Here is a 21,416-nt window from a genome sequence, read left to right as displayed (position 1 = left end):
CTGGCTGCTGCATCTTTATCTGGAAGAATCCTAAGAAGAAGAAAAACTAATTTTTAACTATAAATAAACTATATTTTTATGGCAGGTTGATAAAGTATTTTGTTTGTTTGTTTATATTTACTATTTCCTAACCACCCATCTTTTTGAGATGTTCTCTGGTTATAAAAACAATTACACTATAATTGTTAAAGTAAACAGAACCAACTGCAACTAAAATTTTAAATTTTAAAGGCTTTAAGAAACAAAAAGGTTGTAGCTTGAATTTGCAAATACTAGGTACTGTAGATACATTTAGAATTTTATAATTGCTTAGTGTTACTTTTATTGGGACTGTAAATGTGTCATTGATGTTATGTAATTCTAACATCTAGTTAATTTTAATTTTAATTTTATTATGTCTAAGCCTGTTGTAGATATTTGGATAAAGTGAAATTGGTTGACTAAATCTTTGTAGATATTTTTGTAGCAGTTTCCTCTATAAAATATCCTCTTCATCTATCATTCATCAAGCATTCATCTATCTTCGTTTTTTCAGGGACACTTGGAGAAGGCCTCCAATCACAAGATTTAGATATAGGCAAGATGGTCTTCCAAGTAAATGAACCCTGAAGTAGATAAGCAAGGTTTGGGCTGTGTTTGTACCATATATGGAACTATAAATTAGCTAAATGCCCTTTAACCTAACATATTATAGAAAACCAGCCCATGTAATTACTTTATGGTTTAGGATATTATGCAAATCCATTCAGTAAGCTATGGGTAAGCAGGTTATACAGATGCAACCTTTGAGTTAGAATTCCAGAATGCACAGTTCTAGAAAATGAGCGAAGCAGATAAGTTCAAGCGAAGCTATTTGGAAAAAAGAAGGGTAGGTGCACCAGACTAATATAAAAGACTTGAGCTGTGTTTGTTCATGTGCTAACCCACAAATTGGGCAACTATATTTTAGGCCAGTGTGTATTGGGGTGAATTCAATCTATGTGGTTAGTTCAGTGTGTTGTACAAACCTAAAAAAGTGAATTAATTGCTAAACTATGGTGTGCGAGCACAGCTAAGCCATCTGTTCAATTTTTGGTTATGGAAGAATTTTATATGCAAAAGCTCAACTATTCTGCCCTCAACATACTGAGTTGTGCTTTCATTGGGATAAGGGTGTATCCCTTTTTCTAATGTTACAGAGGATCATGACTACTCTCTGGGCCATATCCTGTTGGTTGATTGGGATGTCCCCACCTCTCCACAAACTGTGTGACCTAACCAGCTGTGAGCTCCCTCCTCCCTTCCTCCTGCGCTGCCCTTTAAAGTAGGCAATCTGCCTTAATCCTCAACCCAGTAAGGGAAAGGAGGGAGAATGACGGAGAGAGAGCAAATGAGCACGAAGCAGACACAAGGGGGAAATCTGGTTACTTTCTGAAAAGCCCCTATAGTGAAAGCAAGAGGTGCATCTGGGGACTGGTACTCCCTTTTCATGAGGCCATTAGCTTTTAACTTGGGCCTTCCTCTCCATCTGGGGAGAAATACTAAAATAATGGAGAGCCCTCCTTGCACAGTGGAGAGATAATCGATCTGAACTGCTAGATTTCTTTTGGAAATTTACACATCTTCTCCTTCCCCTTTACACAACCAACCTGCAAGATGTCTAAGTCGGAGTGCAACGGAGGACGTGAGTAACCCCACGTTGATATGTTTGGTTATAGAAGTAAGCGTATGGACAGATGGAGGTTTTATAGGGCAGCCTACGCATATCGAATTAGAAGCATGTATTGGACTGTATCCTCTGGGGCTTGTTCCAAAAATTAGAACTGATTAGTAGTGGGTGTTCAAATAAACAGGTTTGTTGGACTCAATAAAGGATGGGCAACTTGCAGTCCTACTGTTAGAAGATTGTAACTTTGATGTTACAATGCCTGTTTGAAATAGAATCCTGTCACTCTAGAAAAGAAGTTAAAGTAAGGCATTTGTGACATAGTTTAAGACTGGAACAGTACAGGAATAACAGAAGTGCATAGATTTGATAGTAAAATCAATAGGGGATATACACTGGGACAGAAATACAAGAGAAACTTATAAATAGATTGACCTCATAGAGGCCTTCAGCTTGGATTAGTTTTCCAGGCTGCAGCATGCTGTATTGTATTTTACATTAACTGCTTCTCTCTCTTCAGATTTTTATAAAAAGTGGAGACTAATTTATTTTGCCCCTTCACTAACATTCGCACACAAATTTTGAACAAGATGATGGGGTCCTACTTAATTCCTTCTGTCTCTTGTCACCATACTCTTCCTTTGCAGCATTGGGATCTCCAGGGGCACCACCCCAATCAGCAGCCGAGGCTTTTGTGGAAGCATCAGGTCAGGCCATAGTATGGACGCTTGCGAGTGGAGGTTCAGATACTTTGGGCTCTACTGGCAGCCTTGCTCAGAAGAAGCGTCAGCAGCAGAACAAACATAAGACCCAGGGCTCCAACGTGGTGCACCGTTCACCACGAGCCCTCTTCTGTCTACGTTTGAACAATCCCATCCGCAGAGCTGCTATCAGCATAGTAGAGTGGAAGTATCCTAAATTTGCAAATTAGCAAAAAGAAGAAAGGAGGGTGGGAGAAGAAATTCCTGTTTGATACCTTAACTTGAATGTCTTCCAGACCTTTTGACATCCTCATCCTTATGACAATCTTTGCCAATTGTGTGGCCTTAGGAGTCTATATTCCCTTTCCAGAGGATGATTCCAATGTCTCCAATCACAACTTGGTGAGTGCCTTTCCTCAAGTTATGAGTGGGAAGAAAGTAGATGTATGAGCAGTGAGAAAAGCGTTTGAACTTAATTAATGAAACATGGACTTTGCACGTCAGACTGAAGATCTGAATTCCTTTACAAGGGTTTTAAGTGTAGAATTGAGAAGTGCCTCTGGAAGGCCTCTGGAGCCTGAAAAATTGCTGCTAAACAGACAGTACTGTGTTAGAGGGATCAATAGATACCAAAAGACAGATTCCTGCAAATTTAAGAAGCCTTTGACTTCTTCTTCTTGGTTCTAACACTACTGTGCTAACTATAGTTTCTTCCCAAAAATCCTGCATAACAGCCTCTTCACTCCTTTCTTAATGGTTCCATCTTTACCTCTTGATTTCTGCCCAAGGCAATACCTTAATACTAATTAAAACTATTATCTCCTAATAGGCATTAATCTACCCATGTGACTCATGGCAGCTGAGGTGACAGTTTCCCTTCTCCACTGCCAAATCAGATCAAATCAAAATCTTAATTATGGTCATAGATTAGCATAAAAATACAATTTTTAAAACTAATAAGTAGTTTTAGTTATGCAAGTATCTAAAAAAGCAATTTTTGTATTTAATGTTTTTATCCCTTTTATAGTTTTTTAAAGATTCATTTTAGATTTTATTTTTTACAATATAGTGATTTTTAAAATGTTTCTAACCTTGTGTATGTCATATTTTTAGTTTTTAAAATTGTATTATTTTCATGCTGGTCTACAAGTGTAATAAATATTTTTATTTGAGTTGACCCCACTGCACATACCACTCTGGTTCTGGTCACTCTGACCAAAAGCTTTCAAATGCAGCTGTTCATCTGCTAATTGCAGCTGGGGTCAAGACTGAAGTTGGAGCTCAACTTCCTTGGAATAAATCCCAAATAATCCATTGACAGAAACTGGAGGTGGTGACTTCTTGTTTTTCTGAGGCAAAATTCAGAAACACCTATAAGGTCAGGCACAACCCAATTTCCTAATCAGTTTTATTGTGTGTGTGTGTTATTTAAGCATGTAAAGTTTTGCAATTGATATAACATTTGGTGAAAGGAGAGGTATTTTATAAATTATGATATCAAGGCAGAGTTGGTTTTAACCATTTAGTTGCTAGTAAGTGAAAAGTGAGCATTAGTTGGTACAGAAGCTACATTCTTTTTTCCAGCACTTGGAATAAGTAGGATGGGAAAAGAATATGGAATGAATAGGCAGCGTTCTGTGCTGCAGACCTATGCTTCTTTTTTGCTGTGTGTTATGCTTCCCTAATTTTGGATGCTAGGATCTGGGCAATTTTTACAAGGTGTGCTTGTGCGTGTACAGATGTCCAGCATGCTGCGCTTCTGTCATTTGTGTCTTCAGTATCTTCTTTCCTAGCAGATTCTGTAAAACACTTGTGGTGGTGTTGAATGAAATAGTGTTAATCCAGATAAATCCTTGTCATTTTTCCCTGACTGGAATTTCAAGTCCTTTTTAGTGTGAGTTTCCTGGAACCTACAATTTGGATCTTATAAATGGATTTCTTAGGGACGGCTCTGATTTTGGGCTATTTGTCAACACACTTGGTTTCAAAATACAGAATGAAAGTATAACTTGGTGTTCCTGCTGCTATTCCTCTCAATTCTACAGGAACAAGTGGAATATATTTTTCTCATCATCTTCACAGTGGAAACTTTCCTCAAGATCCTTGCCTATGGTCTAGTCATGCATCCTAGCGCCTATATTCGCAATGGCTGGAATCTTCTTGATTTTGTCATTGTTGTAGTGGGGTAAGTTTTTTAAAACAAATTGATTTTAGTTGAGTATATGTGTTTGATTCACAGTAGTCTGATTCTTCAATATAATTTCCAAGTGAATTATCTGTTAACATAAAAGAAAGAAAAATCTATGGATACATTGAAAAAAACCTAGCTTTAGCTTAAGTGGAAAGAAATAAAGTAGGCAGTGCAAGCAAGAATGTACTGTAGAACAGAAAGTAAAATTCTTTCCTGAGCGACTTCTTGTGACTTAAAGAGTTGCAGAGGAAAATTTGTTTGTTATCTGAGTATTATAATTGGAAAAATGCAGCTATCATAATTTTTCTTCCTATTACATTTTCAGAGTAAAACATTCCATTATTTCATAAGAGGCAATGGAGCTGTCTCAATTTTTCTTCTGATGAGGGCAGAAACAGAGTGGCTTTAATTTAAATAGTATAATGGCTTTAATTTAAAAAGAAGGCGTCTCCATCACTTTGTATTACTTGTAATACTGAAATTAGGTTTATGCATGAGCATAAACCTTAACACTACATAAACACCATATTCCTTGCCTCTTGAAACTGAGATGACACATGTGTATATTTTGTATACATCTTGTTTAAGAGACTCTAAAGCAGATTGTCTATTGGACTGTATTAAATTTTTTAAAACATGGGCATAGACCAGGAGAAGCAAATAGTTGGGAACTATGAATACCAAACTAATATAAAAAGGAGCATTTACGATTGTCATTTTGGCTTTATGTTTATAGAACATTTTTAAAGGGTGGGAGAAAGTAGAACTAAAAATTTTTACAGTAGCTTCATTGTGAAATTCTTCATTGAGTGGAGGCAGGGTCCCACATCAAACTGTAGATCACATCATGACCGGCTGTAAGCTGGGGGCGTATACCAATTCAGTATCCTTTTTTTCTTCATGTAAACGGTGCTGCACTTCAGAAGTTAGATGGCCTAGACATTGACATCTGAATATAGATCTTTTTAACAATAATACTCTATTGTATTTTTTATAATCTAGGCAAAATGTTTATATTGCAAGTCCATGTATGATATGCCATATGCTAAATAAATTAATACAGTGGTTTCTGAAACATTTTTAAAACTCAATTGTTTAGATGATAGTAGAATCATTTAAAAATGATTTGATTCTGACAGAAATACACCTACTCTTAACCTAATTTTCCCCTACTTGAAATGTCTCCAAAATGTGGCCTTAGCTCCCAAAATTCTTTAGTGAACAAAGCCATTGTTAGGAATTCTGGAATTTAAAGTTAACAGATCTTGAGTTGCCTAGGCGGAAGATACCATTTGTATAAGGTATCCTGGTTATTTCAGAATGCTGGTGAAAGGATATTTGGTCCATCATCCTGAAATCAATCTTCTCCTGCCTTGTCTTGTCTTTTGTTTTCCCTTTAGTCTCTTCAGTGTCATTCTGGAACAAGTCTCCCACAAGCCTGGGGAGGCCCATCACATGAGTGGGAAGCCGGGCGGCTTTGATGTCAAAGCCCTGCGAGCTTTTCGTGTCCTGCGACCTCTGCGTCTGGTCTCTGGTGTCCCTAGTAAGCAACTCCTGTACTTGTGCTTCTCAGATATATGCCTATGAGAGAAAGGCTGAATAGAAAAAAAAATGTCTCTTAGTATGCTTACATGCTGACTGTCTCTTATATGACTGCACATTATGAACTTAATTATATATGATTGTTTTCTTGCTGCTGGTTGCCCAATGGCCATACTATACTTTTTGTTACCAGTATATCTTATTAAGCACAGAGGCTGTTACCTCTGTTACCACTGTTATCCCAAAGATGCTTTTTCAAGAGGCAACTGGACTTGCTGTCATGTTTTCCAACTCATTTGTTATTGTTCTAGAATACAGTTTAAGATCACGTTCCAGTTCATATTAATTCTTCTGTACTGCATCAGAGATACTGAATCACATACTGTAGAAGTAGACACATATAGGACTATGTGTAGGTTTCTATGCTGGTGCACTGGACAGCCTGAAGTGCTGACTTCCATATTTTCCACGAATCTGTAGTGTGCTAGGGAAGTATTTCCCAACCGTGGCAACTTTAACATGGGTGGATTTTAACGGGGGAATTCTGGAAGTTGAGTTCGTCCATCTTAAAGTTGCCAAAGTTAGTAAACACTGTGCTAGGAGAAAAGAGAAATTCCTTTATGCAGCACTGTATTCCTGAGATGGGCCAGTTGAAATTGTACCCTTCATGTGGAAGAAGTTCTTGTGCTCTGAAAAGCCGATGTTGTATCCTAAACATTTCTGTCTCATAGGTCTGCATATTGTCTTGAATTCTATCATGAAAGCCATGGTGCCCCTTCTGCACATAGCATTACTTGTTCTTTTTGTCATCATCATCTATGCCATCATTGGCTTGGAGCTCTTCATTGGTCGCATGCATAAGACCTGCTTCATCATTGATTCAGGTCAGGTATAATTCACCAAATACAGAACAAGTTTGTCAGATCTATATTTTAAAAACTCCAGATTATATAAAAGGACAGCAAAAATGTAATTTTAAGAATACCCTTCATTGCATTTTGTGGTAATCTCTATTTTTATTGCCCGGTAGCCCTAGGCAAGACAACTTCTCCCCTTCCAAAAACAACACAGTTGAAAATTTTATATTCTGTTCAAATATAAAATAACTGGAGGAAACAGTTCTGCTTTATCCTTGTAGAATAGGGTACAGTATTTGGCTAAATTTTCTGAAATCTAAGTTTTGATTAGAAAGTAATCATTTTGAAGATTATGAAAGATTTCTGTAATACATCTTTTCCTACTGGTTTAAATAATTTTCCACTTCGATTGAAAGATCTTTTCAAGATAAGTCATACGTCCTAATCACGTGCCTAGATTTAAAAAGTGGTATGCTAATACATTTTTATGTTGGATCTAACAAAATTACAGAAATTGTAAGTCAGTTTTATTCATGTGCCTACTTTGGGGTGGTCTAGGGCTAAAGGTAGGGACGCGGTGGCTCAGGGGCTAGGACGTTGAGCTTGTCGATCGAAAGGTCGGCAGCTCAGCGGTTCGAATCCCTAGCGCTGCCAGGTAACGGGGTGAGCTCCCATTACTTGTGCCAGCTTCTACCAACCTAGCAGTTTTGAAAGCATGTAAAAATGCAAGTAGAAAAAATAGGGACCACTTTTGGTGGGAAGGTAACAGCATTCCGTGCGCCTTTGGCGTTGAGTCATGCCGGCCACATGACCACGGAGACGTCTTCGGACAGTGCTGGCTCTTCGGCTTTGAAACGGAGATGAGCACCGCCCCCTAGAGTCAGCAACAACTAGCACATATGTGCAAGGGGAACCTTTACCTTTACCTTTTAGGGCTAAAGGTATAGCGGGGAGATTTATAAGAGATTTTAGCATACTTTGGAAGTTGATTCAGTTCAGCAATAAACCTGTTAGATGACCCTGTTTCTCTCATCACTGTGATTCATCTTCTCCTTGTTGCAGATCTGGAGGCTGAGGAAGACCCATCACCTTGTGCTTTTTCCGGACACGGCCGGGAATGCACAATAAACAATAGTGAATGTCGTGGCAGGTGGGAGGGACCCAATGGTGGAATCACCAATTTTGACAACTTCTTTTTTGCCATGCTTACTGTCTTCCAATGCATTACCATGGAAGGTTGGACTGATGTTCTATACTGGGTAAGTTATGCCTTTCTGGTCAAAGGAACAGAAAGCTCCCCTGTTCATACTTTCTTGTAGTAATTCATACAATTCGGCTTCTCATGATATATAATTCCTTAAGTATTTTTTTCTTTGATTATTCCAGATGCAAGATGCAGTGGGTCATGAACTACCGTGGGTTTATTTTGTCAGCCTTGTCATCTTTGGCTCTTTCTTTGTGCTTAATTTGGTTTTGGGTGTGTTAAGTGGGTAAGTAAGATTTAGAACATTGGACATGTGACCAGAATGTATTCATCTTCCTTGATAAAGAAAAAAAGCATGTAAACTAAAGTTTTCACATCTGCTTAAATTATGCAAACGATTTTTTCACATTTGTGCATGGTTTGCCTAATTTATCCTACTTTTGTTAAATATGAATCAAAGGCAAAGAACTACAGTAAGCAATGTTTGGAACTCTTGTCTTTTGAAATCTTTTTCAGATTTTAACAAATATGGCTTACACATTTTCAGGTGTAGCCATGGGAGCTAAAATGTGGTTCTGTGTACTTTTGCATTTTTAGAGCAGCCTTTTTTCTCATTAGAAAAACCTAAAGGATTTAGAATAAAAAGGAAAAACGGTAGAAAAAATAAGTAATAGGTAATGTCCCATGTTCTCATCATCTAATTAAACATGAGACACATGAAGGAAGAGGTCAGGAAAAATAATTGGACTACAGCTAGGACATTTGAATTATAAAACAGGTTCAGGAAACAAGATGCATCAAAGGCAAGGAGGGCCTTCATAGAATTTTTCAGATGTTATACAAACAGTAATATACAAAAAAGAATCAGAACACTAAATACAAGCTTGATGGACATTACCTTGTAGATGACCCTCACCCCGTTAAAGACCTTGGAGTTTTCATATCAAATGATCTAAGTGCCAAAGCCCACTGCAACTACATTGCAAAAAAGGCTCTAAGAGTTGTAAACTTAATCTTGCGTAGCTTCTTCTCCAGAAATATTACACTACTAACCAGAGCATACAAAACATTTGCAAGACCAATTCTTGAATACAGCTCGCCTGTCTGGAACCCACACCTCATTTGAGCATGTCCAAAAATATTTTACAAGAAGAGTTCTCCATTCCTCTGAATACAACAAAATACCTTATGCCACCAGACTTGAAATCCTGGTTTAGAAAATTTAGAACTCCGCCGCCTTCGACATGACCTGAGCTTAACTCATAGAATCATCTGTTACAACTTCCTTCCTGTTGAAGACTACTTCAGCTTCAATCGCAACAATACATGAGCACACAATAGATTTAAGCTTAATGTGAACCGCTCCAATCTTGACTGCAAAAAATATGACTTTAGTAACAGAGTTGTTAATGCCTGGAATGCACTACCTGACTCTGTGGTCTCTTCTCAAAATCCCCAAAGCTTTAACCAAAAACTATCTACTATTGACTTCATCCCATTCCTAAGAGGTCTGTAAGGGGCGTGCATAAGAGCACCAACATGCCTACCGTTCCTGTCCTAATGTTCCCCTTGATTGTATCCAACTCGTATAATTATTTCATGCTTATACTTATATATATGCTTATATGTCGTATAGTTATTTCATGCTTATGTTTTCAAGATAAGATACTATTGTGACAAAATAAATAAATAAAATAAAATAAAATAAACTAATTTGACCTCTTCCATCCAAAGGGAATTCTCTAAGGAACGAGAGAAGGCAAAAGCCCGAGGAGACTTCCAAAAGCTACGAGAAAAACAACAGATGGAGGAAGATTTGAAGGGCTATCTGGATTGGATCATGCAAGCAGAAGACATTGAGCCCGATGAAGAAAAAGATGAGACAAGTGAAAAGAATGCTTGTAAGAGCTTTCAGGACCATTCCTTCCAAGCTCCTTCCCTTGTTTGCCAGGGACTGTACTTTGCTGTCCTAGAGATGGTTTAGTTAGCAGCCTGGATGTTACCATCTGTAGCAGCTCTGTATGAGGGGATTAGAGAGGAATCAATCCAAGCCACAGCAATGCAAGATTAGCGGAAAAAACAACTGAACTGCCAGCTTGAAAAGGAATTCTGATTGGGACGAGGAAGGCAGGGTACTCCAGTGTGAATGTGTTAAGATACATAGCTGAGAACTTCATTTACTTACTTATTTGTGTGGAATGTATAGTAAACAGCATATAGTAAGTTCTCTGTGAGTGGAACATGCCAGATTAGTCGCAAGAATAGAGTAGTGGAGAAAAGGGCAGAACAGGCTGATAGCTTGGTGGTTTCCATTTCTTCATGTTGCATCTATTGTTTCTTTCTCACCCTCATGGCCATTTGGTTGCAGTAAGAGACAGTGTGGTTGTGCTCTTCCTTTTGGCAGAGCCCAGAACTGGCCAATTAGCGGCAGCTTTAATTTCCTGTAGCTATAATTTGCAGCCTGAGAAAATGGTATTCAATTCCAAGAATCCATCTCCTGATGCTAATTAATTCACTGGAGCTGTATCAGCTGCTTTGGGTTCATTGAACAAGTGTTGAGAGCAGTGGAGAGAAATGAAGGTTACCTTCTCCGTTCAGCCCATCAGCTTGCATTTCTCCCGATTTAATTGAAACAAGTTTCAGGGATCTTGGTCCTTGCTTTTGTTCAGATTACTTCAAAAAATGAAAGCAAATATGTTGCATAGTGGTCCCACAATACAGAGAAATTGCTAACGTTATTCACTCACTTTTTCAGGGCATTTAGAAAACATTTTCAATAATATGGAAATATTTTTCTTAACAATAGTATAGTTTTCTCAAGCATAGTTCTTTTCAGCACTACTTACTGTGTCTTTTTAAGGCAAGGGATTGTTTTAAAATAATTATTTTAAAATGACAAAAAGCACAAATGCATTTTAAAAAATACATAACAAGTGCTAAGAAATAGATGAAAAATGCAACAAAAAATAAGATACAGACTGTACTGTAATACTTTGTTAGAACAAGTTACAATTCTATAGATAATTTTCTAATAACAAATATTCAACATACGAACACACATAAATATATATTTCTAATACACACGTATAATGATAATGCTTTTTAACCTACTGTATAGGTATAGATGAGTTCCATATTTCCTTGCACGTATTTATACAAAGTCTAAGTTTATAGGCAATCCACTCATAAGTACGGTAGCAAGTGAGCATTGAGTAGAAAAAGAGTGATTTCAACTTTTGCAGCAATACCGTTCTGTGTACCCAGAAGCAAATTCCTAATTATCTTTTGGGTTGGCACCATCTTTAGCTTTTTAAAATTGTGCTAAAATATTTTTACCTACATTATGCCTATATGTGTTTGTGTGTGTGCACAGATGAGTTTACAATGAAATAAATTGTTCAGCAAATTCCAAAAGAAGAAAAGCACAGGGCCTTTCTTCTTTAAGTAATAAAATATGTTTTATCACATTTAATCAAAAGTTAATTAAATATGTAATAAAATTTTTAAATGGTACATTTAAGCAGCATGCACCACCCATTTTAGATACTAATCAGTATGTATGGAATCTATAGGAATAGACACAAAACAAATGGAATCCTAGAGTTGAAAGGGACTTAGTTATCTAGTCAAAGCCCTGCTTAGTTCAGGATCCAAATTCATTCTCTGTTTGAAGACCTCTAGTTATCACTACCCAAATGGGAACAGACTTTAGGTAGTGACAGCTGCTTCTAGTCTTGAAATTCCAAGCTCTTTAGTTCTAATGGCTTGGAAAGAAAGGGACAAGGCATTTGTAAGGAGGGTTCACCCACATTTCCTTTTTTCTGTCTTCTGGCTCTCATCGTTTATTGTTCTCCATCCATTCCCATCCACTTTGTTCCTAAATATTCCCCTTTCCTATTTATCCCTCCCTTCATGTTTTTCCAATCTTTCTCTCATTTGTGCCTTCTTTGTGGAAGACGTTACTGTGGCCGACCTGATGGAAAAGAAGAGGAAGAAGAAATGGTTCAGGCATAGCAGTCAGTCCTCCGACAGCCACAGTAATTTTCAATGTTTTCTTACTCCTTTTGTACATGCTTAGTTTTCTTTAAGGGCTAAGCAGAGAAAGCTGTAGATACTATGTTTCTACCTCATTCCTCATCTATGCTTCATTCTATAGAATGAAGTCTGTTAATTTCACAAGCCTATTTGGCAATTATGCCGAGGAGTTCTATTTTTATTTCTTTGCTTTTGGTTGATTATTGGATTTTTCTTACTGTATGCCCTTATGGCAATTCCTTATCCAAATGTTTTTCTCTCCAAGTGAATTTTCCTACCTATTTCCATTTGCCACAATGTGTCTTTCCTCTCCCTACGGCATAATTGCAGCAATAGGATACTCTTTGCCAGTTTCCAGGTCTGCTGGCCAAACAGGATCCATGATTAATAGGAGGACGATATCACAGTCCCTGGTTCAATCTGCAGTATCACATTTAAGAAACTCATCCAATCTTCACAGCAGTTGTGATCTATTATTTATAAAGTTTCTCATTACATTTTCTGATTCAAAAAGGTAATAGAGGAACAGATAAAGGGATAAAAAGGCTTTTGACTCTTTAAATAATTAAAACTAGTATGTATCTACTGAACTTCCATTGCAGTAATAACATTGTAAAAGCTGATGAAACTGAATTATGCCCAACAGCCAAAGAATGCATTACAGGTAATCCTCTACTTATATCAATTTATTTAATGCCCAAAGTTACAACGGCACTGAAAAGTGACTTACAACCAGTCCTCACACTTATGACTATCGCAGCATCCCATGGTTACAGGGTCAGAATTCGGGCACCTGACAACCGGCATGTATTTGTGATGATTCCAGGGTCATGGAAACACCATTTCTGATATTCCCAAATCAATGAAGGAATCTGGATTTGCTTAACAACCTCACGATTCACTTAACAACTATAGTGATTTGTTTAACAACCATGGCACAAGTTGTAAAATTGGGCATGACTCCCCTAGCAATGCTTTCATTAGCATTTTGGAAAGTCTGATCCCAGTTGTGATCATATGTTGAGGGCTACCTGTATTAAGCATATAGATATTATAGTTCCATTCATTCCTAAATATCTGGAAAGTATTATGTAATTTGAAAGAGAATTTAAGCCGATTGTTTATGTTGCCTTGAAAATTTGCAGTTTTTTTAAAATCTGAAAAGTTTGTTCATAGGAGGGCAGTGTCTTCACTGTCTTCCTGTCTTCTGCATATCATAAAGGTATCAAACCGATGGTCTGAGGAAGAGTCAATCCTATGTTTTCAGTGGTGGCAGCTGTCTTTGTGAACAGAAATACTGCAGGAAGAACTTTAGGTTGTTCCCAAAAAATAAAATAAAAATAATCTCCTTTTCTCTCCCCAGCCAGTCTTCCTGCCAGCGAAAGTACCTCGGTCAACACGGAGAACGTTGACGATGAAGAGAACCTTCAGTGCCACTGCTATGATGTGTGTGTGTGAGTTTGCCTGGCCACAGAGAGGAGGGCTGCAGAACAGTGCTAATTATTAGTGTTCTACAGGCCAAGTTAACTCTTCTAGGAAGCTAATGGGGAATCCAAAAGGTTGCCTCCTGTTGCCTCCCGCCCCTCCCCCCTTTGACTATCTTCTCTGCTGGGGTAAGAGTTTTTGGGATTAGTTCCTGGCATTTCCTATTGAAAGGATCTCAGAGTGTTGGATTGAGAAAGCAAAGTCCCTAATCTGTTTTCAGTCTTCCATTGTCGGACCAAGTCCACCTAAGTCCTTCAGGGATGCTCTAAATTTTAAGATCAAGTGTTTAGATTCCACTCTAGTCCAAAATAAGACAAGCAACCAACGTTTTAAACAGGGGTGTCCAGCCTTGACAACTTGAAGACTTCAACTCCCAGAATTCAACTTCAACTCCCAGAATTCACTAGCTGTCTGGGGAATTCTGGGTGTTAACATCCTTAAAGTTGTCATGCTTGGACACAACCTGATTTAGAAGATGATTCTTTAAGTGACAGATTGTTTGGCTTTATATCTGATAACTGATCAGATTTTAAGTTTTGGTTTTAGTTTTAAACTGATTTTAGTTTTTATTATTTTTAATATTCTTGCCTGCCTTGAAGAAATCCTCAAGAGAATGCTATTTTCTCCTAAGCTTGCATCTCCTGTCTCTGATTAAATCCTGCCTCAATAAGCACTTCTTACTGCAGACTGAATTCTTCCCTTTATTAACTAATAGACTAGTTAAGCAAATTTGCTGAGCAAATGGACATGCTGAATATACGGCCTCCTTGCTGACGCCTATTTGTGAAAAATCCCTGTCCAAAGTTGCTATCTTAGAGGTGTCACTTTGTTTTGTTCTTCCCTATTTTTTAAATAGCGTGCTGACCTCTAAAAAAGTAACTTGCTTATATGATAATGGGAAAAATTTAAGTCTCTATTCATGGCATTAGAATGTCTATGTCAAACTGCATTTTTCTATGTGCAGGCCAAAGGTCAGCAATCTCTTTAAATAGGGAGGGGAGGCAAGGCAGCAACTCATCCTGCTGGATAGATGGCAACCTGCAGAAGACCTTTCACTCATTCCACTGAAAGAAGTAGGCTCAGATGTTCAGCTTTTGTGGAAGACTGGGTTGGAGAGGGAAAGGAGAAGCAAAATGAAATGTTTTACCATATAGAGTTCTTAGGCTCCTATTGCCATCCATACTTTGCCATCCAAAATGTGCAGCTGAAAATCACCATTCTGCTAGCAAATTTTAGGGATCTCAAACAGATGACAGAGGGGCTGTATGTGGCCATGGACCGCCACCCGTATGGGATGAGAGCCCATTTTTAGAAAATGGTTCTTGATTCTGTATTTAGAAAAAAATGTTCTATGGTGTATTAATGATGATTTGTGGAATTTCATTTTGAACCATTTCCATAGCATCCCAGACAGATTTGTAACTTCTCTTTGGGTCTTTCAGCTTTAGCTGAATAATTCATTCTGAGTTTTTACTAAATTTCTATTTTTCACAGACGAAAGCTTTCCAAAACCAAATTTGGGTGAGTATAACAACAGCCTGGTTTTCCATTCTTGTCCTGTCCCCTAGGCTGTTCAATAATTTCTGTTCTTCCTTTTGTGCCCCAGCCGCCATGTACAGCGCATCAACCGACTTTTTCGGAAGAAATGTCGTTTGGCTGTCAAATCTGTCCCTTTCTACTGGATCGTCCTGCTCCTTGTGTTTCTGAATACCCTCACCATTGCTTCTGAACATTACAGGCAGCCTTATTGGCTCACCCAAATCCAAGGTGGGACTACAAAACATAGTAAATAGAGACAACCTTAAACACGACTTTTCGCCGTGAGCTAAAACGCACCTATTTATTCAAGCGAGACTGGCTTAAAAGTTTTATTAAATTTTTTAATTGGGGCTATTTATATTTTAGGGTTTTAAATTGTTTTAAATTTTGGCCGTCTCTGTAATATGTTCGGTTTTAATCTTGTTTTAATGTGTATATTGTGGGTTTTATTTGGCTGTACAACCACCCTGAGTCCTTCGGGAAGGAAGGGCGGTATAAAAATCTAATTAAATAAATAAATAAATAAATAATAAATAAATAAATAAGTGAGACTTGTCTAGGGGCATTAGGGCTGCCTTGGATAGCCAGATGGGAAATGAATTTTTCAACACAGGGCCGAGAAGCAGGAACTCATTGTTTTGAATTCAGTTTGAGACACAGTTGCTTGGAGGGAGGAATACCTGTAGTAGGTTACACATATTTTATCCCCAATTAGAGATATAAACTGCAGCTTTCCATCCTCCTCCTTCTTTTAAACAATTTTAGTATTAGTTATAGAGTTTATTTATTTATTTATTTGTAACATTGCTTGCCACCTTAAGTGGGGTGAGGTGGGGGTGGGGGTAAAGAATAAAACTTCCCATGTGAATCATTTTGAAACTCATATATTATGTGATACAGACTCTAAGTACTATTACGATTTCTCTTCTGTTGTTATTCTTTATTCTTATTCTTTTAAATTATTGTTAAATGCATCTGTACTAGAATCCCCTTAATTTCCTGCAAATATGGTTCTGCTGCTTGTTAGATCCCAAATTGAAGGAGCTATGTATTAATTTGTCCTGTCCTGCTGAAACTGCCATGCCAATCTGTTTGACAAATTGCCAGTTGGCCATTCCTCTCTGTTGATCATTTCTCCCTATAGGCTTGACAAAAATGCATTAAGGGCAACAGATTTAATTCCAGTCTGCCCCAAATTATGCTGTAGACATATGCTATTCTCAGCTATCAAGATCATGGGGAAGGTTGGGAAAATGTCCTCTCTCCGCATTTTTTCTTTACCCTAGTGAAATATAGATAGTCCCGGTTAATGACAGTAACTGGGATTGGAATTTCCATCACTAAGTGATGCAGTTGTAAATACAACATCATGTGACCACATCACTTGGTGACAGCAATCCTGGCAGGCCCCATTGCCCTCATTAAATGAGAGTTACAGGTCATTAAGCAAGGCCCTCCTTGCAACTTCTTGTTGGCTTCCAATGAGCAAAGTCAATGGGGAAGCTAGCAAGAAGTTGCAAGGAAGTGTCTCAGGTTCAAATCCAGAAATGAGACGGTGAGATCCAACTGAGTGCAGTCCTTTATTTGCTCACATCTAATAGAGAGAATCTTGCCAAACTAAAGGTATGACTTTCTAAGCTACTAAACACATCCTGAGAAATTCTAGGGTGTGGTTGCCCTGGACTTCTTTCCCCCTCCCCCTTCCAGCTCGGGATTGAACAGTCTCTTGATCGAGTCTCCTTTTGGGAGCGTACTGGCAAAAATCCTCTCCCTCTGCTGCTGCAGATGCACATTTCCTCATAAGATTCTAGGTTGGGGTGGCTGCTGCTGGGGATGGGAGGGTGCACAAGCAGGGGCCAAGGCTGGTGTGATGCTCCAGCTGCCCCAAGCTTAGCACTGCTGTGCAAAGAACCAGCCATAGCCATCCTGTGCTCTGCCAGGGTGGCTGTGGCTGGTTCTTTGCACTGCAGTCCATAGGCTGTGCTAGCTGTTCTTTGCCATTTTTTTGTTCCTGCTGATAACGAGGTCCATCCAGCCTAGCCCTTCACGAGGCAGCTGTTGGCCACATGAGGCCCACTTCTTGTAGTGCTGTGAGGAAATTTCTGCACGTGACCTGGAGAAAAGTAGGCCTTCTGCGGCAAGAAGCTGCCTCATGAATGGCCATGTCAGACCTGTTTTGTCAGCAGTAGGAACAAGACAGTGAAGCTCAGTTAGGAGTAGTGGAGTGCAGCAGGCTAAAAGGGCAGAGATTGTAGAGAAAGGTGGTGGGAAGGGGATTGTTGAAGCACACCCTGCAGTCGTAAATACGATGAGCTGCCAAGGGTCCATATTTTGGTCATGTGACTGTAGGGGCACTCCAACAGCTGTAACTTTGAGAACTAAGTGTAAGTATATTTGTTCAGTGCTGTTGTAACTTCAAATAGTTGTTATGTGAGGACTACCCATAATTTTTTATTTTTATGTTACCGCTCTTTAAATGGACAGAGCTGAGAACAAGCAGTATGGTACCTTATTTAGCGTATTGTGATACTTCAGATGAAATGTTACACAATAGGAACAAAGGTTTGATTAGTCCTGTCCCAGAGAATATACTCTATTGGGTTCCATATTGTGACTCTGTAATTTTATTATTTCTGCAGACTTCGTCAGAGCTTGTCCTTTAAAACATTTATTTTTGATGCTAGAATTTTCATCAGAATCAGTGCTAGATACAGTATGGTCTTAGCCAGATGGCTGAGGAGGGCCCCTTAAAATGGTAAAAGTAATACAACTATTGTATAGGTAGTCCTCGACTTACAACGACAATTGAGCCCAACATTTATGTTGCTAAGTAAGAAATTTCTTAAATGCATTTTGCCCCATTTTATGACTTTTCTTGTCACATTTGTTAACTGAATCATTGCAGTCATTAAATTAGTAACATAGTTGTTAAGTGAATCTGTTTTCCCGATTGACTTTACTTGTCAGAAGGTTGCAAAAGAGGATCACATGACCCTGGGACACTGCAACTGTCAGAAATGTGAGTCCGTTGTCAAGCATCTAAATATGTGACCACAGGGATACTGCAATGGTCATAAATGTGGAAAATGGTCATAAGTCACTTTTTTCAGTGCTGTTGTAACTTCGGAGAGTCACTAAATGAACTGTTGCAAGTCGAGGACTACTTGTATTATGATTATCATAGCCATAGTTTGAGTGTTAGCTTCTTTTGAAACTCAGTCTTAAATAAAATATTTTAACCTCCTTTATTAGAAGCAGAATCTTTTTTAATTGTTCTGCAACTTTTCCACAGACTGAAACGATCCACAGCACAGTTTGAGAACTTCTGCCCCATACCTTTTGTTCTTGCAGCTTATGCTAACAAAGTATTGTTGTCACTCTTCACCCTGGAGATGCTGCTGAAGATGTACAGCCTAGGCCTCCAAGCCTATTTTGTCAGCTTCTTCAATCGTTTTGACTGTTTTGTGGTATGCGGTGGGATTTTGGAGACTGTCCTGGTAGAATTTGAGATCATGCAATCCCTTGGAATCTCTGTGCTCCGTTGTGTTCGCCTCCTGCGAATCTTCAAAATAACCAGGTAAGGAAGTTGCCATTAGCCAGAGATAAGGCATTCACTTAGATTGCTTGGCTTAATAACGTTTAATTATGGTATATATTGAAATTCCCATAGGAGTTGATGATTTGAAATGGTATTTGCTATTGCTGCTACTGCTGCTATTACTACTTTAATTCTACCAGTTCCTTTATAGTTAAATGCAGCTGACAGATGATATGCTATATGGGATTGTCTAGCTTTCTAGAGGATATGGAACTTGGGAACATGATGTTTCTAAAGAGACCTTGAACCATCAGTGTCAAGTATTTCCTGTGTTTACAAAATAGTTTTTTTTTAATGTCTGTTGGTCTGTAGCATGCAAGCTTAAGCATAAACTATGTTGAATTCAACCTCACTAAGTCTGAGACTTATTTTCAGGAAAACAAATAGAGGTTTTAGCCTGAGTCACTCTTTCTTGTAGAAAAAGATATCAAGATTTTTTAAAAAGATACATAAAAGGTAGATAATTTGGACCAGAAATAGGAAGTAATTATGTAGAAAATAACTTGCCAATTTTTATGTGAGACTTAAGAAGTATTCAGTAATGCCCTAAGAAAAAAGTCGAAACAATTGAAAGACCTAGGTTGCCAATATACAATTCTTTGACAGCTGCTAACTGTAATTCTAACTAGCAGAACTACTGTGGAGAAATAGTGAGAGATGTTGATAATTTAGTAATACATGGATAGCTAACCTTTTCCTAGTTGCCTGACACCCAGGAAGTTTACAATGCTAGACCTGTTTTGTTTCTGTGAATTCCTGTCACAGTGGTCCTCAAAAGCTATTCTATAATTCTGACTTAACTTTTGGCTTTAAAGATGCTCCATGCTACTTAGCTTGCTTACTTTCCCATGACTTATCTTCTAGGCATTGGGCCTCACTGAGCAACCTTGTGGCTTCTTTGCTGAATTCCATGAAGTCCATTGCCTCCTTACTTCTACTGCTGTTCCTCTTCATTATCATCTTCTCCTTGCTAGGCATGCAACTCTTTGGTGGCAAATTTAACTTTGATGAGACTCAGACCAAACGCAGCACCTTTGACACTTTCCCCCAGGCCTTGCTCACTGTCTTCCAGGTAAAAGGCTGCACATTATGCCAGTGGACCAGAACCTTTAGGAAGATGATTAAGGGCCAGTACCACCATATCTAGGTGGCTTTGTAAGATGTTTTCAGTTACAGCTCTCAGAGTCTCTTGCTATTGGCCCTGCTACCTGGTGCTTTTGGGAGTTGACATTCCCTATTCTGGCTTAGAGCCTGATTGATAAACTGTTGCTCCTTAGACCCATGTATTTCCTGGAGTTAGTAAAAACACTTTCTTTGGTCCTGATTCTTAATAAAAACATATGAGATGTGATTCTTATAATTAGTTACTGATACTTTGTGAATGAGTTCCAAGAAATAAATTCCAGGCACAGGGCTCCTAGCAATCCTTGTCTCTAACTTTTAGGCTGAGAAATAGCTTAAAGCTATTCAAGAATTAGTGCTATCTCAAGGTTTGGGAAATGGCAATGGCTTACAGGAAAATGGTTCCCTAGACTTATGAGTCATTTTAGGAGCAGCTTCAAATTTCTGTAATAGTTGAAGCCTAGCTCTTGAAAAAGGCTTAAGAGAATAGTCAAGGAAACAACATAGCATAGGTTACTGAAATATTATAATCGACCTCAGGTACAAAACTCAGCATTGCATGTTAGAATTTTAATAGGTGTACATTTTGGATGGAGGGGTATACTTATTTACACCTAGGTAAATCCATGAAGTTCTCTTTAAAACTATTAAAATCCAGTTGGCTTTTCCTTGATGTACTCCAGAGCTGAAATTAAATCCTGTCAGGAGAAAAAAAAAACCACCTGGAACATAAACATTTAAGAGCAAAATGTGTGGGGGCAGCTCTATTAACTCTGCTTACATAAAGTTTTGTCTCTTCTATATACTCACCCAAGCTGGCCCTGCCTTTGTCATCTCTGCTTTGAACCTGAAATACGTAAAACTAAAAAAATTAGAGTTCTTGTTTCCTCTCACTCTTGGCAACATAAAATATAAAAAAACCCATTTTGCTACCAGAAGTAATTATTTGTCCTGACTTGATGGGTTTTAATATTATGAAGAAAGCAAAGCTGGTTATGCTTAAGAGAAGACTGTTTTACTGGGTCTGAGGATGTAATAAAGGTTTGTGGTATATACCCACCGATCAAATGTTAATGCATGGAAGAGCTAACAGACAGTTGCTAATAATCCAAGTGAGCCAGGAGAGTGACTGAAATAGCACGGAATTACCTCCTGCCATTCAAAATCATCTTTAAATTTATACCAAAAAGAACCAGGATTCCAAAATCCCTCCTCACTGGATCGAGACTAGTAATTTGTTCATTACAAGATTGTGAGAATTTCTTCTTAGGAAGGGGTTATAGAATTATCTGATCTGCTGTTGATGTTTTCCCTGTCCAACTGTGAAATATAGATACTGACAGGAGAAGATTGGAATGCAGTGATGTATGATGGGATCATGGCCTACGGCGGCCCCTATTTTCCCGGCATGCTGGTCTGCATCTATTTCATCATTCTCTTTATTTGTGGCAACTGTATCCTTTGACCCTGCTGTTGGCAGTGATATTATTTGCATGT

At 38.3% G+C, this 21,416-nt stretch overlaps 1 protein-coding gene across 1 annotated transcript in view; it reads left to right on the top strand.

The window, feature by feature from the left end:
• Positions 1 to 1,080: 1,080 nt before the first annotated feature.
• CACNA1F (calcium voltage-gated channel subunit alpha1 F) overlaps positions 1,081 to 21,416 on the top strand; it is a 64,238-nt gene continuing 43,902 nt past the window's right edge. Inside the window, 18 exon segments of the mRNA XM_058168697.1 lie at positions 1,081 to 1,663; positions 2,293 to 2,554; positions 2,643 to 2,748; positions 4,392 to 4,531; positions 5,938 to 6,080; positions 6,811 to 6,963; positions 7,999 to 8,195; positions 8,323 to 8,426; positions 9,875 to 10,026; positions 10,846 to 10,874; positions 12,129 to 12,177; positions 12,936 to 12,944; positions 13,539 to 13,629; positions 15,155 to 15,181; positions 15,267 to 15,427; positions 18,551 to 18,776; positions 19,662 to 19,869; positions 21,253 to 21,373. Of these exon segments, the coding sequence (XP_058024680.1) occupies positions 1,636 to 1,663; positions 2,293 to 2,554; positions 2,643 to 2,748; positions 4,392 to 4,531; positions 5,938 to 6,080; positions 6,811 to 6,963; positions 7,999 to 8,195; positions 8,323 to 8,426; positions 9,875 to 10,026; positions 10,846 to 10,874; positions 12,129 to 12,177; positions 12,936 to 12,944; positions 13,539 to 13,629; positions 15,155 to 15,181; positions 15,267 to 15,427; positions 18,551 to 18,776; positions 19,662 to 19,869; positions 21,253 to 21,373 (2,206 nt within the window). The 5' untranslated portion in view covers positions 1,081 to 1,635.

This window comes from Ahaetulla prasina, chromosome 2 (genome assembly GCF_028640845.1).
Source record: "Ahaetulla prasina isolate Xishuangbanna chromosome 2, ASM2864084v1, whole genome shotgun sequence".
In the NCBI taxonomy this organism is placed as follows: Eukaryota; Metazoa; Chordata; class Lepidosauria; order Squamata; family Colubridae; genus Ahaetulla; species Ahaetulla prasina.
The sequence above is the reverse complement of the archived record's forward strand: the minus strand, read 5'-3'. Positions and strand labels throughout refer to the sequence as shown.